Below are 19,826 nucleotides of genomic sequence, written 5' to 3'. Positions count from 1 at the left end.
AGCCTCTGGAGAGAAAAGCAGGAGCAGATCCTGGGCTTGGGTATAGGTCCTTCAGGGACAATGGAGCCGTAAACTTGGATGCAGAACCCACACAGCTTAGGTAAATATACACAGCTTCTCAGCTAAAAATAACCTGCTTCCCTAGCAAATAGGTTTATTTATTAAAAAAACAAGTCATTTTGAGGCAAGCTGCAACACCTAGGACTCTGAGAAAGGATTGCTGATGGCCTTTGTTAATAACAGGTTTGTATATAAAAAAAAAACTCCCTTCCCCCACAAAATGTCCCATCTCCTTTTCCAAACCAGGGAAAGACAGGCCTTTAATTCATGGATAAAAAAAAATATATATAAAAAAAGTCAGGTCTGATGGCTTACGGCTGGGAATTTCACTTCATCCTCTTCCAGGTTTAACTTCCAGGTGGGCATCAGGCTGCCCACCATGGCTGAAATGTAATATTTGTGTATGTAGAAGAGAAATTTTAGGGTTTCCTGTTCTTTCCAAAAGGCTTTCATCTAAAGACTAAATTTAAAGAAAAAAAGGGGAGAAAAAAAAAGAAAAAAAAAAAGAGAGAAAAGAAGAAAGGAAGCCAAATGCTTGTGGGGACAGGTTTCTGGGTTGGTGGCTTTTTTTTTGTTTTAATATTATGGGTCTCCATCCCTCAGTGCCTTAGCCAAAAGTGGTAGATGATGCACGTATCTTGAGACAGGGCCATGTGGGAGCACACCGGACTGGCTCAGCCCTATCTCCCCATGTCACCCCATGGATCAGAGTCCGCAGCAGGTCCTCAGGCCCAGAGAGATGCCTGGAAGGTGATCAGGGGACAGAGGACACTGTCTTTGTGGTCTGTCCTAGGAGGGCTGGAGGAAGCTCACCCTCCACTAGCTAGCATAAAAACTAAACCTTAACATTTTTAGAGGGAGAGAAGTGAATTTGTAGCTTTTATACATGAACAGCTGTTCATTGTTGCTGAAGAAAGTTCAGAGTTTTATCAATTTTTTTACCTTTCCTTTGGACTATCAACCCTGCTAGCAATCACACACATAACAGCCATGCTTTCCCACTCTCCAGAAATGCTTGGCATGTCCATTGCTCACCATGATGCTCCTTAGTCCCCAATTCAACTTCTGCAATGCAGCTTAGTCATATCTAATTAAAATTGCATCTGGTTTATTTCAACTGAACAAGAAATTGCTGAACCATGGTAGCAGATAACACATTTGAATACTCCACTTGACAGCTAATTGCCTGATCTTTCAGGGCATGGGGCAGGAATCAGATGAATGTTGAAACTAGAGGCAGGCAGTGAACATCCCTCCCAGCCTCTGGAAATCTCCTTGCAATAAACATGTCCTTCCAGTCTCTACAAGATGGGTGGACACTACTGCTCTCCATACTCCCATTAACTCTTTCCTTTTTTTCCACAACATGCAGTTCAGGTTTTAGGCCTCCTGTGCTGCTTTTTATGGCCACTTTCAGCAGCTGGAGCTACGTTAAGATCAGCCCTTTGGCACAAGGATGAAGCTAGCATTGGCCAGGCATGAGGGTGGAGGCTGGTTGGGAGAAAACCATTAACACCTCACTGGTCACTGCTGCCTTTTGGCACCGCACCGGGAGGCACGTGGCATTTGCTGATAATCCTGTGGGCTGAAGAAAACTGTGGATTTAGTAAAACAAAACAGTAAAAAACAACTAAGGGAAAAGGACAATGCTAGGTGGAGCAGATAGGAGACCAAGGTCTTCCTGCTTCTAGAGGATGGTGGAGCATGAATCAAGGTACTTATTTCATCTGGGCTGGCTGCTTCCTGGGGAAGAGCTCATGAAGTCCAAGCACAGGCAGGATAGCATTTTCCACTCAAAAAGCCAGTTCTGATGCATGTCTCCACACCAAATCCAAGTCTGTGCCAGGAGAACGATGCACAGAAACCTGCTCCTCAAAATCTCATTTCCCCTCTTGGGGGCAAGTAGTGGTGCTGGACTCACGGGTCCCTCCCACAATGTGTCTCCTTCACTTGTGTAAACCCATGTAGCCAGTTTTAGCCTGTGTTTGCAAGGAAATGCGTTAGGAGCAGGTAGCTGAAGGTGAGAGAAGAACAGCAGGTACCAGCCCAAAACCAAGGTTTGGTGCTGATCCAGGCTCCCTCTCATCCCTTAGGCCCACTGATATCTCTGAAATTCGAAGTTTTCCCATGTTAAAATGTTGGTTGAATTAATATTAGAAGCTGGGGAAAAAGTAAGTTGCAGTGCTGAACTGTGGGAGAAAGGCATGAATGTGCTGTTGCACTAAACGGAGTGGGAATCTGCCAGTTTATACTGGGGAAAAAACTGGCCCGTGAAATGCACTCGGCAATGAGATGGGCAAAAAAGGAGGAGAACCCAGGTACCCATTGCACTGCAGGAAATTTCAAATCTGTTTTCCTCATTTCCAAACATTACCCGAGGCTTTAAAGTGAGAGAGGCGATGAGAGTTTTGAGTTTCAGTCAAGTGGGATTTGTCTAAAGATTTTCACCGGTTTCTGTCCACCTCTATTTGAATCTTTGTAGCCTCACCTTGAATTCCAGGACAAAAGGAAATGTGGTTTGTGGCTTCTGCCCTGGCTGAAGAGTAAGGGGATGAGAATCCAAATCTTGGCTCTGCCACAGTCTCTCCTTTGAGATCGGAGGTGAGGTGTTGAATATCCCTGTGCGTCAGCTCCCAAAAATGAGGACAGGAGCCCTACAAATTTTTGCTGCCAGCTTATGTGATATTTCTTTCTATCTAAAAAAATAATAATTAATTAAAAAAATAAATCAAGGTGTCCCAAATTCCCTTACTGCTTCTGAAAACACACATCATTGACTATTATGGAGTAAATCACAGCGCTGGGCTGCAGTCACAGCCAGGCAGAGGCAGGATCTGAGCATCCCTCTGCCAGGTGGCATCTGGCAACTTCTGATGGACAGGGATAAGCATGGGTCAAGGGCGGTTGCAGGACAGACTCTGACAGCACTAAATGGATGCATACAGCCCTTGGTGTGAAGCAGGGAGCAAGGAGAGAAGGCAACACTGATAAATCAGCTTGGGTTTTCAAAATCTCAGACGTTCAGCAGGTAATGCTCAATGTGGTACGGCTCACATCGACACCTTTCCTTCCTGGCACTGCTCCTTGCCCTGTGATGGATCTCCTGTTTATGTGGCTGCATGATGAACCAGATCAGGAAGCTGATCCAGCTGAAAAACAAACCTTCTCCAAACAGGCCCTTTCTCAGGTCAACTGGTTGGCCATTGTCCCTGCCCATAACTGCATGCTAAAGGGAGTCTGAAATAACAAATGGGGTCATGCTTTTTGGCCATAAGAAAACTGGCCTCTGTGTACATACACAGGTCCTTAGCACCTCTGTCACCATAACTGATCTCTGTTCAGCCCTGGTTGCCTTAATCCACGCGACCACAAGCTACATAAGCTGTCTCATCAAGGATATAGGCTTATGCCGAAGTCACTCCTTCCCTTTGCCATAAAGGTGCCCTGTAGAACCAATTCAAACCACAACGTGCAGTCAGGGTTCCAGGGGATTCCACCTCCTTGTCAGAGAGAAGAGACATGACTGCTGCCTCCTCACACCTTCCATCTGGTTGCCTCCAAGCTGGCAGAGGAACAGTGCTTCATTCAGCCTGGTTCAGGTCCAGGTATGAACACGAAGTGTTGATGAGGGGAGGTTTGCAGGAAGAGGTCCTCCAAAGGGTCCCTGGAGAAGCAGAAGCCACCTGCAAAAGTCACACCCCTATTTCTCATAGAAAGCCATGAGAGGGAAGCATCCCCGTGTGCCCACAGCAGCAGATGCGCATCTCCGAGTCCTCTTCTGACTCTATCCACAAGCTATGACATTGAACGTTGGGGGGTGCAGGACAAAACCCCAGAGCAGTGATGCGAAACCCAGACCTCAGGCTGCACAGCAGCCTTCACCTGTTGCAGAGCTTGCATAAGCATCCAGTGCAAAGGAGCTCTGAAACATCCATGGGGTCAAAGGCCTCCTTTCCTATGACCTGTGGCGGAGTTTCCCTGGAGAGATGGGACTCAAGTCCAAAGCCACTCTTTGTGGACTTAGGCAGGGGTTTTTAAGCAGGAGCTTTCTCCTTTCCCAAACATCCTACGCCACTGGGCTGTCTGCAGGGTTGTTCCCTGTTGGAGTTGCTCCATGCTGAAGGCTGCTACAATGGTCCCAGAAGGATCTCTACAAGCAGATCATGAGGTTGAACAGCTGAGCTCCAGCTCTTGCACCAGCGCTTTTGGTAGTTTCAGACACAGTGAAACAGAACTAATGGAAGGGATTTCCATCTCTTTTTTCACCTTTGACACGCTAGGCAGTAAAGCGTCATTTCTGGGAATTAATAACATAGATTCCTTCAAGCAGAACTGAATGTAAATCTTCTCCCTCACCACAAAACACTATGTGAGAAAGGCTGAGGAAGTCTCATTCTTTGATGACTGTATGATGTGCTTTCATCATGATCTCCCCAAAACTCCTGCTTCATTGTGGGCTTGTCCTTTTTCCTTCTTTGGAGTGAGAAACCAAGCACAGATTTAAACATGCAAGGTAACTGGAAACAGCATGCAAAAAGAAGGAAAAAAAAAAGAAAAAAAACACAAGAAAAACAGACACAACATGCAAAGCTCCTATTCTTTTCCATTGTAAAGGACAGAGGAACTACTCAGATCTCCCCTTCTCTCCTTGTCCAGCTCCATGAAGTGCTAGAGCGAATTTCTGGGTGTCACAGAAAGGCTGCCGCTGGAGGTGCTTTTACAACTTTGTAATCTGTCCCAAGAAATGTCTTCTTACATCAGAATTCATTCTGTCTTTGGATTACTGGACCTCTTGCAGGTTAATTTGATCTAACTACCTACTGCTAATGATTGCCTTGAGTGTTTAAAGCCTTCAATATACTGCTGTGAGTATTGACATCAAGATGATTCCTCCTCTTGGCTGTACTATTTGGGACTGGAAAGAGATTTGCTGTAGAAGATGGGGCAGTGAGCCTGGTTTCTATTGCTGAGCACCTCAGAATAGCTTTTTCCAAAGCCAGAACTTGGGTCCATGAGATATCTAAACAAAGATATATTAAATTTCTTTCTGTTTCAGTCAATGGCAGAGCTAATACTGGCCTCAGTTGCAAAACCAGGTCTCAAAACAGGACAAAGGGCATGTCTGCAAAGCACAGAGATTTGATGCCTTTGCTCTACCAAACTGACCGTGGTAGAAAGCCCATAGTCTGCCAGTCATGCCCATCTCCCCAGCCCCACCAACGCTGCTGTGGCAATGAAGGAGAGAGCAGAGTACTGAATGCTGACAGTCACAGAGTCAGAGAACAGGGTGTGAGAACAAGAGCAGCTGGTGGATCTCACCAGATCCCAAGGTAGGCAGGTGGTCCGTAGTACAACAGAAGGAAATGCCTTTGCACATATGTTTTTTAATGAGGTGTTAATTGGGCATTGGGTGAACAGGACAAAGAAGCAGCAGAGGATGTGGCTTGAGGTTTTGGCTGATGCAAAGCAGGAGGCCTGGAATAAAATAAAGGTTGGGCTTCTGTGACCCCTTGCTGTCATTTCCAACAGGAGAGGGACACCAGGTGGGCAGGCACCTCTGCTGCACAATCATGGCTGGCTTTGGGGACTTTTGCCTCTGCTGGTGATGTCTCCAGATATTCTCACAGTGCTGGCTGTGGGAAGAGAGATCTCCAGGATGCGATGGTGAAGGTGGGAAGCATTCTGGCTTGTCCCCTTCTCTCAGGCAGTAGAGGCAGATGGGACAGGATGCCCACCCAGAAGGAGTTGGGTGGGTGCAGGGTGCCTTAGCACACAGCCCCAGTACCAATAATTAACATATGTGAAATTGATGAAAGAAACCAATGGGAGATTATTGCTTTGCTACCCACATGAGAGAGAGCTTTCTCCATCCTTATCCCTCCCAGCCTTACATCTGGAAGTGGTTTTGCAGCCCAAAATAGAAAGGAAGTGGAAGAAAGAGGCTTAGCTGAGCTCGGACCCATTTGAGGAGAATATAGGGAGTATGTTGGGATGTTGGAGGAAATAAAGAAGGGCTGTTGGAAGGATGCTTTGTTTCCCACACCACTGGTGTCTTGCTGCAAAGGATCTTGTGAAAACTGATGATCGATGCTACCTCCCATGCACTGCCTGCTGATGCTACCTCCCATGCATTGCCTGGGCTTTGGGAGTAGTGCTAAGGGCTGTAAGCCTATGACCATGACTCTTGCATCCTCCTGACCCCATGGCACCTGGAGTTCTGGAGCAGGAGAAGGAAGCTGTGACAAGTTTGCTTTCCAACACCTTGTACAGAACAATTTTCCCCATAGTCTAACCTGGAAAACTGATGTTGGACCTTCTTCAGCTGCCTGCCTCACGTGCTCTGAACTCTGCGTATGGGGCTGAGGGGAAGATCTGGGGCTGAGCAGAGAGGGGCCCAGCCCCAGCCACGCAGTCTGGGTTGCTGTGGGAACACTCACCATGCACCTTGGGCACCTTGGCTTTCAGGTGTCGTTCGCACTTTGCCTTGGCTTTTAGCAGTAGGAAGATCTGCTCCTCTTTGGTGATGACATCATCAGCATCCACCTGCAGTGATGGGGAGAAATGAGGTTAAACCTCAGCACACAAAGAGCAGCAGGACACAAACTTCCTAGATCATGCAGGTGATCCGAATGCAAAACCTCCTTTGCATCAGTAGTTTCCTCCACCAGCCTTGCTCTGGGTATCTCAGTCTGCTCAGCAATTAGCAACCCAGGCAACACCTCTCACAAGGTGCCACATGGAATCACCTGCACGCACAGCAAAGGAAGCGCACACTGCAATTGCTTACATCATACATGTGCACGTACAGGCAGGTGGCAGTTCTGGGGTGGTGTGCCCCAGCTTGCAGGCTACCATCCAAGAGGAAAAAAATACTAGTAAACAATATTGTACCAAGGACTCCTTTTAAGAATTGCAACCTGCCATCAGTGCAGCGCTATTTCCATCTCTGCATGGAGGCCTTCAGCCACACAGCGCCAGGCTCTACAAACATCCTACCTAAACACCAGAACTTGTGCGGAGGGGGCTGCCTTGGGCAGGGTTGGGAGCTGACAGCATCTGCTCCCCAAAGAGTGAAAGCTCAGGGAGAAGAGCCTGTGGACATCATCATGCTGCAAAGATTAGATTTCCTTTCCTGTAAGATGTCTAGAAGTCATGGGACAAGAAGGGGGACAGGGAGGGTGCTTTACCCAGGGCCTGTTTTACCCTCCTCTGTTTGCTGCTGTGTGGTGATGCTCAGCCCTCAAAGGCACTTGCTGGTCATAAAAAAAAAAAAAAAAAAAAAAAAAAAAGCAAAAAAGCAAACCCTTGCTTCATGAAGCTGGTCTATTCCCACCAGGCATGGCTGGTCTCGGGAAACCGGGAGTACAACTGTGGTAAAGACCTCTACAAATGCTTTTGTTGCTATAGCATACAGGGCTTTGATCTAATGCAACATGGATGCTTCAATTTTTTGCTCTGCTTCTTGGGTACCTAGCTTGTGCATCCTGCCCAGACACCCAGCACCAGTCCCCATGTCTGGATAAAGTCTGAGAGTAAGAAGAACCTTCTCCCAGGTCAGTTTGGGAGGAATGGATGGAAATTTCACCATACCCATCCCAGCTACACTGAAATGATATCGCCTTTGTTCTTTCCTGGTTTTTCCCCTAGAAGAAGAGTATACTTAACCTTCTTCTACATTCATATTCTGCCTTGGGTTCGAGTGGGTGATGCAGACCGTACCCTGCAGGTGCTTGTGATTTACAGCATCGAAGGAGGTGAGGAAAGCTGGTGCACTATGTCCATCTACTGGCAAACCTCCATTGCAGGACCTGACCTGCAGAGTCTGACGACTCCTGTGAAACCTTTGAGGTCTGGGCCCATTCTTTCTATGGTGCCAGTCAGGGCAGAAGAATCTCTAGGCGATCAAGACTGAGGGGGATCCTTATCCACAAGATCACCCCAAAACTGGTTCAAAGCACAAACACCCCACATGTAACACCTTACAGGGCTCCTGGGTCAAGGGTGTTGTTAAGGCAGTAGCCTGAGAAAATTAAGTGATGTAGTAAGTTGGGATAAATCACTGCTCTTGTTTTCCTAACATTTTTCTGTCTTAATTAATCAGACTACAAATGCAACGAGAGCAGATATTGCCTCTCTGGATTTGTACAGAACTTAGCACTCGCTCGTAAAAGTGTAACGTAAGCAAGAAAGGGCTGCAGTGCCATTTTATACAAGGAAATTATTTTTTTTTTTAAAAGAACTTACATTGACTGTGCTGGTGTGACTGGCTACTGTAAATCTGTAATGCAAAACCTAAGGCAGCATTCCACATCCCGATGGATGGAGCAGACCTAAGCCTCAGTGCATTGTACAGGGAGGCAAAGGAAAGAATGCAAAACCCTGTGCAGCCAGTCGTGGTCTGCAGACAAGGAGACCTGTCAACAGGTTGTAGAACGTGCCCATGGAAGCAGCTGCTCATTTCGAGCCCCCTGAAGCACAGACTGAAAGGGGGTTATGACATTTCATTGCCCTCCCCAAAACTGCTATTCAGAATTAAGGTTCCTTCGCTCATTTTATGTTAAGTCATTTTGGAAAGCACGTAAGTTAAACCAGCTGAAAACCAATCAGTTCTTGAGCAGGACTTCCTACGAAGGACATAATGAGGGTTAATGAAATCCAGCTTAGAAGTGAATTCAAATTCAATTTCCCAGTGTGCTCCTATGGAGAAGAACGGTGGATGTTTGAGCAGCTGGTGCAGTAGTGGACACACAGATGGACAGCTAGATCTGATAAGAGGATTCTGAGTAAAACAGAAGTTAGTTTTTCATGTCCTTGGAAAAAATCCATGCTAAAAATCCTTCAGAAGTGGGAGCTGGCTTCAAAACCACGTTAACATTAATACAAAACAAAGCTATCCCTTTCCAGATGTTTGGCCTGTCCACATTTAAGGCAACATCCCACATTTCAACTCTTCAATTGGAAACATAAAACCTCTGGGTCAAGCCCTGCTGTCATTTCTATCTGCACAAACCCTGAGTGATTCCACCAAAGCTGGAGGAGTTAGTCTGGATTTATAGCGTCCAGAGTAGATGCTGACCTCAGGCATTTCACATGATTCATCCCTTGCACACTTCATCCTGAGGCTGCTTTGGCCGTGCTCTGAGAGCAGGGCAGCCCCCAGCCAGAGGGATGTACGGTCCCCAGGCCAGGCACAGAAAATAAATTTTACTTCCCAGAAAGGGGGATAAGTCACTGAGCGCTGTGCCCAGAGCCAGGCAAAAATGCTGGGGCAGAGCCCTGAACTCAGCCCAGGTTTTCAGCTTCCCTGAGCCCTGCTTGCCAGTCTTAAATATCCAAAACCTGCCAGACCCTTGCAAAAAATCCCACCCAAACAACACCCCATTCCCTCCCCTCCCTCAAAACTGGTTTAAACACCAAGAGATAACATTTAGGACATATCTTTCTGTGTTTCTCTTTGGTCAAGGAGCCTGAAACATGTATGTAAACACAGGCATGAATAAGATTTCCCCCCCCCCCCCCCCCCCCCCCATTAAATCCTGTGACCTGCGGGAGATACTTATTTTCAAGAGGCTCACTGAAAAACTACACAGCCCGGCTACTCTGCTTCTTTGCTGAATAACTCACATTGAACACCTGAGTAAAACTGGGCTGATAGACGGTGCTCCTGAACTCATCTTCCCCTCCTGTCCCAACCTCACTTTCCATCCCTTGCCAAACCCCCATTGCTGGGACATTCTGATGTCAGCCAGGCTGAGAACCCTTCAGGAACAGAGGATCAGACACTGACATGGCTCAGCCTCAGGTTCAAGGGACAGTAGGTAGGACAGGACAGACACCCACAGCTGGAAAATGTAGAGCAGCTTTAGACTTGTCCTTTCAATACCACTTTTTTTCCTGTGTACCTGACTTTCTTGCTCTGGATCTTCTGCTCTTAAGACAAGGTTGCCCTACTCATCTTCCAATCCTGGCTGTCAAAGGTTAAAAGAAATCCACAGGAACACTTTCTTTGCAACACAGATGCACTTATGATATTAGACATATTTGGATCTGGCTTGGCAAAACTTTCTCTTTGACAAACAATCTCAACACCTGATCCGAAAATACTGTGGGACAGCCTTGCTAAAATCATTAGCAGTTGCATATGCCAACTTTTTTGAATCTGAATATCCCTAAGCAGTGAAATAAGCGGCTTCATTTTCCAAAGTGCTGAGGTACAGGCTGTAGAGTTTTATAGCAGGTGGGAACTCCTGCTAGTGAAGCAGCCACTGCTTTGGGGTGGGTTTGGACCCCTTGGGTTAGGGGAAAATGTGGCTGGAGATGCCGGTGTGAGAGGAGTCTGTAAGATACCAGGTGGCACAGAGAAAGGGGGCTAGTTCGGCACAATTTTGTAGAGTTTGAGACCTGGGATGAACAAGATGAAGGTCTAAAAGAAACAGGGCAATATATGTAAGCAAATCATGCTGGTGGATTCAAAATAGAATCGAACAAATTAATGAAGGACACATCCATCGGTAGCTGTTAAACACTGTAGCCTGGATACAAATTCCTGATGCAGGAAGGTTTTACACTGCTGATGAACAAAAGCTAGAAGGTGACAACCATAAAAGCTGTATCTTTCTCTAAACATCCTTAACTGGCAGCTCCTGGGGATGCTCTGTTGGGATAGAAGATTGACTCAATAAGGCTATTTTCATATACATATACAGACCCACAGAAACCTTGCACCGTGCTGAGCACCCAGGGACATACAGGTACATTCAGGGTATGGTTCAGTTCAGCATGCTCAGCACAACCGACTCTGTATGCTCTCTGCACTTGCTGCTAGGACCATGAAAAATAGTAGATAAGAGGTGCTAGAAGCACATCATCCAGGCGAGCACCACACCCACAGCTCACTAAAGTTTACACACTCAACATTTTGCTCACTTTTTACCAAAAACCTCTGCTATGAGCCCACCCACCTGCAGCCCAACGCCTCACATTCTACAGATGCTCATTAGCCAAGAGAGAGGAATAAACATCCTAAATACTTACCAACACCATACCTGCCTTGCTAACCAACCAGGGGCATCCAGGTTGAGATTTACCAAATCTCTGAGGTATTCACCCAGAGCTCCCCTTATACTCACTGAGCATTCAGATACACAGGTCAGCTGAAATTCATTCCACACTCAAACCACCACTTAAAATAAATCAGATCAGCTGTGGGGTCCCCCCCACCTTTGGGCAGATGGTGACTGCAGTAATTGGTCATGTTAGCAGCACTGAGAAGATCTTAGAAGAGTTTTTGCTGGCATGAGCTCTGGGGGCAAAAGAACCGTCTAAGGGAAACCAAAAATAGCGTCGCTAACAGGTACATTTCCCACCGCCAACTATTCTAAAGTATGAGGTCATGGTGCCCCTGCAGAAGTTAATCACTCTAAAAGAGCTGACAGCAAATCCCTTTTCACAAGCCCTCCCTAACTTGCTTCAGCATAAATTCTTGCACTGAACGTACTTGGCATCACATTTTCAGGAGCTCCAGGGATGCAGGCAGGCTAGGCACTGCACAGGTAGGTGCAGGACAGCTTTGCCCTTCGCTCCTGCTGTTACAGACTGGGTGCAGCTGGAAGTGATGGGGGCTCCTCCTGGACCTCCCCAGTTTTGCAATCAAAACCCATCTGCTCCTCTTTCTCAATGTTTATCACCTCCCTGCTTCCCAGCACTGTTTATTGCCAGTTCCTTGTGGGGAAAAGATCTAGGAACTTTTTTTTTTTTCCTTCCCTCTCCCTTCCTTGTTCAGAGAAAGCAGAACTGCAGGGCAAGCAGGGAAGGGTGAAATGACAATGCTATCCAGCGGCTGTTAAATCAGTTTTGGTTCAGCTTTTTTTTTTTCCCCCTTTCCCTTGCCCCCAGAGAAGGCCATGGGGTAATTATGATAATGTTTTCTGGTATTTCCATTTCACTGGCTGATCTCCCAGCCACTAAAGTAAACCCCAAATCTCAACGGGGAGGTCATATTCATCCTTGTTTATGGGACTCATTTTCAGAAATAACACTATCCTTTTTGTGAAACTTCCCTGGCAGCAGCTCAAAAAATAGCTAAAGGCAAACAGATTCCTTGGTCGGGGTTGAGAGCATCACAGCCGTGCGACAGGCCCAAGGCAAGGGGCTGCTGGTGATCACCGTCTTGGATGGCAGTAGACCAGGTGACTGCAGGTGTGAAGCAGAAAGGGGGTGCAGGCAGGAGCGGGGCACAGGGAAAGAAGGGAAACATGAAACTGAAAACATCAGTGCTGGTGATACAGAGGGAAGAGGGAGGTGGGTCCCAAGGGCGTGGGAACAGGATGGGACATAGGTGGAGGTGGCTGTCAGGTCCCACTCCAAAGCAGCCCTGCTGATTTTGGTCATCGTCTCTAGAAGGGTGACCATAGTGCTGTCTTTTGGGGAGGAGTGAACCTGATGGACTGGGGACACAGAGACCAACAGTCAGCTTTGGGGAGTGTGACAAAACTTTTCTAAGGTTTTCCTTTCGCGGTGCCTTAGGTGAGCTGGGGGAAGAGTCTGAAACACCAAGGCAAGTGATATAAAGTCATATGCCAAGTCTATTTTTCTGCAATAGAGATTGCACTTGAGCTGACAGCATGAGCAGGAAGGAAATTGGAGCTTCATTCCAGCCTTGCTGATGGAGCAACCCTTCTGCTAAACTCTGTAAGGGTCAAGAGAGCTGTTAGAATTAGGACATAAATCTAACCAAGTCTCATCTGACATCAGACCGGCAGCTGCCGCAGGTGAACGCACCTCTGCTGACATCAGAGTATCAGACTGGGCTGAAGACAACGCAGTACTGATGCCAGGCATGTGGGCAAGGGTGGCACAGTTAAATAATGTCACAGAGTAGGGATTCAGCTGCCTTTGGCAGCAGCTGATGTAGTTTTTGCCAAAACTGGATCGCTCCGGAGATTGTGGCAATGGGGGATTGCTCAGAAGCAGGAAAAGGTGACGGGGGGTGGAGGGGTGATTGGGAACATGAGGCATTGCATGAGGTTGGTCTGTACTGGGCTGGCAGCATGGGATGGTGTAGAACTGAGATCCTGAGCGGTGTTTTTTTATAAGTGTAATTGCTTCCCTTAGGATGAGAAAGTATGGATTCTCTCAATTATTTTGTGACGGGGTTTAGATACCTAGTTTGTCTTCTCTGTTTTCCTACGCTTCTGCAAGTGAGTGTTTGTATAAGCCCTGCATCTCCTGGCCACTGGGCTGTGCTGCTTTACTCAGGTCCAAATGAACCCTGGCAGCTATGGAAGGACCAGGGATTTGTACGTGCTCTCCTGGACAAAATGTACCCTGCACAATCTCTGCTGCCAGCCCTACAGCCCAGCAGGAGCTGCCAGGATGCAGCTCTACTGGTGATTCACCATGCCCTGTGTCTGCCTGTATTTCACAGAAGAAATACAGGTGTGCTTCCAATTTGCTGGGTTTGGATGCAGGTGTTTGCAGTTACTCAGGGCACATGCTCCCCGGTGAGCAAAACTGCTTCTTGAGTTAGGAAGGAGATTGTGACCCCACCACTTGACTCTGGATGCTGGCACTGCAGGCAAAGTTATCCCTTACACCCTAAAGCTGCTCTGGACTTGTGCTTGGACTGTGAGGGTCTGGCACTCCATATTTCAGTGACAGCTTACAGCATCTCCCTCGTGGGGAGAGAGCAGAGTAAATACAGATAAACAGTGTGTATTCTCTTCTAATTTGGGCGATGCTAGATTTGTCCACTGTCCAAATAATCTAATTCCCTTTCTTAATTTCCTGCTGCCTCCATGCTTCTTACCCTCTGCCTGCCTGCATGTTGTCAGTGCCTGGGCACAAACCCATACAAACCCAGCAACAGCAACAACAACAAAATCCATTGGGGTCAGTTTGTTGCAAAGAGGGGCTAACTGGGGGGCAGAGCAGGGACTGGTGCTTCTTCTGCCCTGAGGGATTTAATTTAACTGAATAGACATTATTTCCAACACTAGGAGGGAAAAAATGTGGTTTGAAACCTATTTCCTTTCAGGTTAATGCTGGAAAGATTAAAAAATAAATAAAGCCAAAGTGCCAGTTGGCCCAGCCAGAGATACAGTAGTGAAAGCAGCAGAGGCATGATCCACGACCAGCAGCTGATCGCAAAAGCTATGGAGCTGTGGTTTGCTCAGGACACTGGGGTGGCAAAGAGGATGGGGGGAGGAAGGTCATTTAATGGCAGGAGACCCTGGACTCAGGGACAGGCCAGGTCCAGGCACAAGAAAGCAGATTTTAAGCGCCCTCTGCTGCTGGGGCTACAGCTCGCACAGGCTGCTGCAGCAGGACTGATGCTCTTCCCCTCTGCCGGCTGCAGATGCTTCGCTCGGTTCACGCAGCTGGGGGGTGTGCGTGTGCATATGTATATCTCGGGGAGGGGGGGGGGGGCGGCAACTAAGCATCAGATTTACCCACCTGTCGTGGGACCAGACATGAGCCTGGCAAGAGCTCCTGTTCTTATCACCGAGCTCTGCTGTGCCCTGTGATGGACAAGCACCCATCTCTCTCTCGCCCCGCCATATGTTACCCGTGGTGATGTTGCAATGACAGCAGGAATTCAGATTCGAGAGCTCAGGCATGGGTGCTGAGCTTCTCCGCATTGCTGTCCTGCCATGTGAAGCAATGCACGTATGTCCCTCACCCCATCCCGCTGCAGAGGATGGGAATCAACCTCACGAGAAGTCTTCCTCCTTTTAAAACTGAGCTTGTAAACACCAGGATGGGACAATCAAATGAATGGGAAGAGGAAGCATCAGCATGGCAAAATACTGGGCAGGATTGGGAATGTCACCTCCTGTCACTGCTGCTTGGGGAACAGTACAGGCTGAGCTGGTCTCCTCGACGCCCTTCTAAGTCCATTTGCTCAGACTTTGCCTTGGGGAAGCCTCATCCTTCAAGCAGCACAAGAAGAGTGGCAAGAAAATCCGCCTGGTCAAAACACACCTTGCAGACTCATGGTAACTCATGCGGAAGGAAATTAACTGATTTGAACATGGATGTCCACTGAGTTTGTGACCACATGGCAAACAATTTCTTTGGGATGGAGTGATACCATGACAGCAACAGACAAGGACCTTTACTACCCTTGTCACTTCCAAAGTCTTGTATGACTTGTATGGTTCTGCTTCCTTAGCCATCCTGGCATGCTGACGTCTCTTACTAAGCCATCTCATGATTTTACAGTCAGCACAGACCGTTTATTGAGGAGAACTGACATTTATGGTGCGTTTTCCAGGAGCTCTTTCCTCCTTCCCATGCTCCTACCACAGATGCAAGGAGGGTCATCCGAGTATAGACCCTGTGATCCTGAAATTGTTTAAGGAAAGTCTTTTCCAGTTATGTGATGATGTTACTTGGACAGAGCAACAGAAGGGATGTATTTTTCTGGATTATTTGTGGGAAAGTCTAACTCCTTCCCTTTTGTCTCCCCAATTCTCTTGCACCTCTCAAAACCAACTCCCTCTTTTTGTTTTCTCACTTGTTTCTCAAAGCTTCAGGCGCTGGTTTATTATTTTTTTAAGCCTTTCTAGGAATACCTTCCCTGGACGAGGAAGCTGGAGTTCAGTCTTTCAATCTAGTACTCAGAATTGTCCTCAAGCAAGACAGATGGCTGCAGTCAGCCGGGCCAAAGATGCAAACAGAGCTGTCCTCATCCTCCCACGGTGGAAAGCACCAACAAGTGCAGGAGAAAGATCTACACCAAATCATGAGACTTGGTGTAGGGGAAGAGTACTTTTTACTTTCATTTCTCATACCAGTAGCAAAAGTGCTGGGGTTTATAAAGCACAACACACCCTGTGGGAGTGTGCTTGGGAGGAGGATGCCAACAGCTTTTACTCAGCTCTCGGAACTTCCCAGAAACAGGATTCTTTCCATTTCACAACTACTGTGGCTTGTCTGAAATCAGGTCAATGCCATTGATGCTGAAGAATGAAAGACTCCCAGCAGAGTGTCTAATTGAAAGCCATTTAGCACAACAATTGAAAGAAATGTCTATGAGTAAACACCTGCTATTAAGTAGTAAGAATTAATTACCTATTATTAAGTAGTAATACTAACTAAACACATTCTTGGTGACTCTGGTCCATGAGTACTAATAATTGGTGTGCCACTATCACAGCTCAGCCGTGTTTAGATGCTCAAAATTAGACTAATCTATTCAAATATAGACTCAAAAATATTCATATATAGGAATAAGAAATGTATATACCTGTCCAACCCCACACATACAAATGTCTTTGTTTTTCCTTTGAATTAAGCCAAAACAAGCTTTTCCCATACTGCCTGTGAAATAGTCATTAAAATGTTGACTATAACATCTTTAAATTCCCCCTGGGTGCAGCTGCAGAGGGAAAAATCTTATTCTTCCTGTTATTTGCCACAAAAGTGACAAGATTCCCAATTTTTCTGAGCAGTGCAGAGGTAAGAAAATCAGATAACCCAAGCAAACCACACTTTGTTTCCCCAGAAAGATGTGTGGACAGTCCCGGTGTCAGGCTGCTCTGGCTCTCCAGCCAAAAGGCGCGGCCACTCTCCTTTGCCAAGAGTGTGCTAGGATTCCTATTTCAGGATAAAGGTATTGGATCCAGTGACTGATGGAAAGGTCTTGATAAGAACATCTCTGAGCTGCTCTGCATTTGTTTATGGTAGAGCAGTGTCCTTACTACCACCAGCTGCTGGGAACTGAGGCATGGAGTGATAAGGGCTGGTGACATCTCACCTAACAAAGCATCTAAAATGCAGCAAGGGACCTGAAGCTCTGGGCGTAGGGTGAGCAGCCCTCTAAGTGTTACGGGTTTACTAGCCCTGAGGCTGTCAGTCAGTCCCAGCTGGAAAAGACTTTTCCAGCTCCACTGTACAGGATCCCAACTCCCCAGCTTTGGATTTGCCATTGTTTTTTACCCCCTGAGATTTCAATTCATTGGTGAGACTGAATTGGTTGTTCCAGAGACCTCTGAGGACTTCTCAAGAGGCAATTTTGTGAAGGCTGATGCTCAACTAAAGGGAAAGGCCCAGCTGGAGATGCTTTTGTGTAGCATCATGCTTGGAATGCCTCAACTGGGGCATCACCCTTGGACCACTGAAAAACTCAAGTCAGAGCTGAGAAGCATCTAGAAAGGAGGGAGGTTGGTCTGGACAAAAAAGGCAGAGTGATGGAGAGAGTGATGCCAGGCTGTAAAATGAAGCGTATCATGCTCTTCTAGAGTCCACTGACTTAATGGACTAGATCTCCATCTAAAGGTACTACACTCAGGACATCCCCACTTCATCATCTGAATCCCCTTGTATCCCACCTGCCCTTGCAGTCATGGCATGTTCCTCATGGTTCTCCAGCCTAGAAGGGCCCGATATTGCCAGCCCAAAGCGAGACAAGATGTGGCAGTGACTCCATGTCCAGGCAGCCCATAAGGGCACTTACAGAGGTAGGGCCTGGACTCGAGCACGGGCAGGCTCAGGCAGCTCCGGACACCGACTGGCACATGCGATCCTGCAACAGCAGCTTCAGCTCCCTGGTTCAGGCACTCGCAGGGCAGAGCTGCTGCCCAGAGGCAAACCAGCCTCAGCTGGGAGGTCAGTGATCTCCTCTCACTAATGTGGCGCTGAACTTTGGCTACCTCCCTCCCTTTGCAAATCTAAGCTTGCTAGATAACTGCGCCTGCTATTGCTGGGAAGAAGTGAGTTTGAAAAGTGAATGCAGGTGACAGCCTCTCTGCCTCAGTTTCCCCCCGGCACAGCAAACCTCAGATTTCCTTGACTTATCAGGTTGGACTACCTCTTAACTTTTTTGTGCACGTATGGCTCGCCAGGAGAGGGAGTGACGAAGGAGAGGAAAAGACAGATTTCAGAGCAGACAGTACAACGAGCAGTAACAAGCTGCAGAAGCATTAAGCTCTTTTCTGTTGGTATCAGGGGGAGCCCTGCTTGCAACGGGAATGAGAAAACAGCTCCTGCAGCTGGAACTGCTGCTCCACAGCCTTCATGTTGGCAAATCATCAGCCTTTTTGCTTGACTGAATATCCAATACAACTGCTCCAGGCCATGCTGTGATTGATTTCTTTTTTGCCTTTTTCCTCTTTTCACATTTTTTTTCCCCCTCTCCTTCCAAAACATCAATTCTTCATCTTACAACAGGCTGCTGAGCCCTGATCAGGGATCAAGCACAAGACCACATCGTGGCCCCATGCAGCCCATGAATTTTCTGAGGGAGGCCAAGTCTTGGCACGCTTTCCCTACTGCGGCTTGGAGACCTGGGACTCCACAAAGCCTTCAGGTCAGGCTAACCCGCTCCTTTCCAGAGCCCTGTGTGCATTTTGCTGTCTTGGTGCCAGACATCCAGAGGTATCCAGCCTCCAGCCCCAGCAATTCCCCAGCCAGAGACACACACAGGTTTAAGAGACACAACACTGGGCTGGCTTGGTGCAGCCCTCTGTTCTTCCCTCCTGTCTGGGGAAGCAGTCAGCTGGAAGCTCGACTCATTCTTCCCATCGCTGATGTCCATAAAGGGGCTTGGTGGATGCTCCTGAGATGCTTCTACTGCAAATGGTCAGTCCCTCAGCCTGCCGCTCCAGTATTAGGGTTTGGGCTTTACTCATGCCAGGTCACATCTGCTGGTGGGATGCTACCTCATACAGACCGCAGGGAGATGAGGAATTTCGGCCCTGTGCACGCTGTGCCAAGCCTGTGGGCCAGGCAGGTACGGGCTGGATGCAATCCCCCCCTCAGCACTGCGTGTGCCAGTAGCCACAGCGGAAAGCAGAGGAACCTCGGTGGCTCAGACAGCTCACAGCAAAGTGGCAATATCTGTTCCCTCTGGAGTGCGCCTCCACACATCCTCCTGTGTAGGACATGCTGAGCAGCAGGGATGGTAGCTGAGGGTCAGGTACCAGTGACTGGTGGCAACGAAAGGTTAAACCCAAAGGCAGATGACAGCATGGGTTTGGTGAGGAAAATAATCCCTCAGTGGAGATAGCCACCACAGTGGGGATCAAGCTTCTGTGACTATGCTGTGCCCATAAATGTGTGTCAGTGGGATTCATATCATCTAAGTTCAGAGGTCAGTGCAGAGAAATAAACATTTTCAGAGCACGAGGCATCACCTCCTGAACTAGGTATCACCCAAATAATGCCTGCTTGTCTGCCACATCCTTATGGTGCCTCCAACAGCTCTTTCTGCATCACGGAGTGAAGATGCAGATAAGTTGGTTATCCTGCTGTGTCTGAGCATCTCTGCAGCTGCAGGAAGGATATTGGTTACAGGTGTTGGCCAGGGCAGAAAGTGTTCTTCCAGCCAAGTCGCAGACAATCACGCTTAGGAAAGATGCTGTGGGTCTGCATGGGTGAACCAAACTGTCCAGCATTGTTCTCCGGCCCTGAGGTGCATGGGGCAATCCACATCCTTGCTGCCAAACTTTTACACCCTCTAAAAAGAGGATGGATGCTTCCAAACAGTCACACGGGAATGATGGCTGATGCACAACGACTGAGCTAGGGAGCAGGCTGGGCTTTTTCACCCTGGTGAAAAGCATCCAAGGAACCGTGCTTGGTACTTAATGTCAGAGATGATAGTCATGAACCCAGAGCCAGGGACCTTTCCAGTTTATATATAACTTAGAGTGGTCGACAGTGGGTCTCAGTCACTGTTTTTCCAGGGCTGAAATCAGAACTGGAGGGTCCAAAAGCAGGAACGTTTTGAGAGAGTCATGGCTAGGCTGGTTTTGTCTCTGTTG

At 47.7% G+C, this 19,826-nt stretch overlaps 1 protein-coding gene across 1 annotated transcript in view; it reads right to left on the bottom strand.

The window, feature by feature from the left end:
- Positions 1-19,826, bottom strand: part of PTH1R (parathyroid hormone 1 receptor) — a 119,467-nt gene that overhangs the window by 51,468 nt on the left and 48,173 nt on the right. The window contains exon 2 of the mRNA XM_040590262.1: positions 6,498-6,603. Within this exon, the coding sequence (XP_040446196.1) occupies positions 6,498-6,603 (106 nt within the window). The remainder of the gene's footprint in view (positions 1-6,497; positions 6,604-19,826) is intronic.

The sequence above is a fragment of the Falco naumanni genome, chromosome 4 (genome assembly GCF_017639655.2).
Source record: "Falco naumanni isolate bFalNau1 chromosome 4, bFalNau1.pat, whole genome shotgun sequence".
Lineage (NCBI taxonomy): Eukaryota > Metazoa > Chordata > Aves > Falconiformes > Falconidae > Falco > Falco naumanni.
The sequence above is the reverse complement of the archived record's forward strand: the minus strand, read 5'-3'. Positions and strand labels throughout refer to the sequence as shown.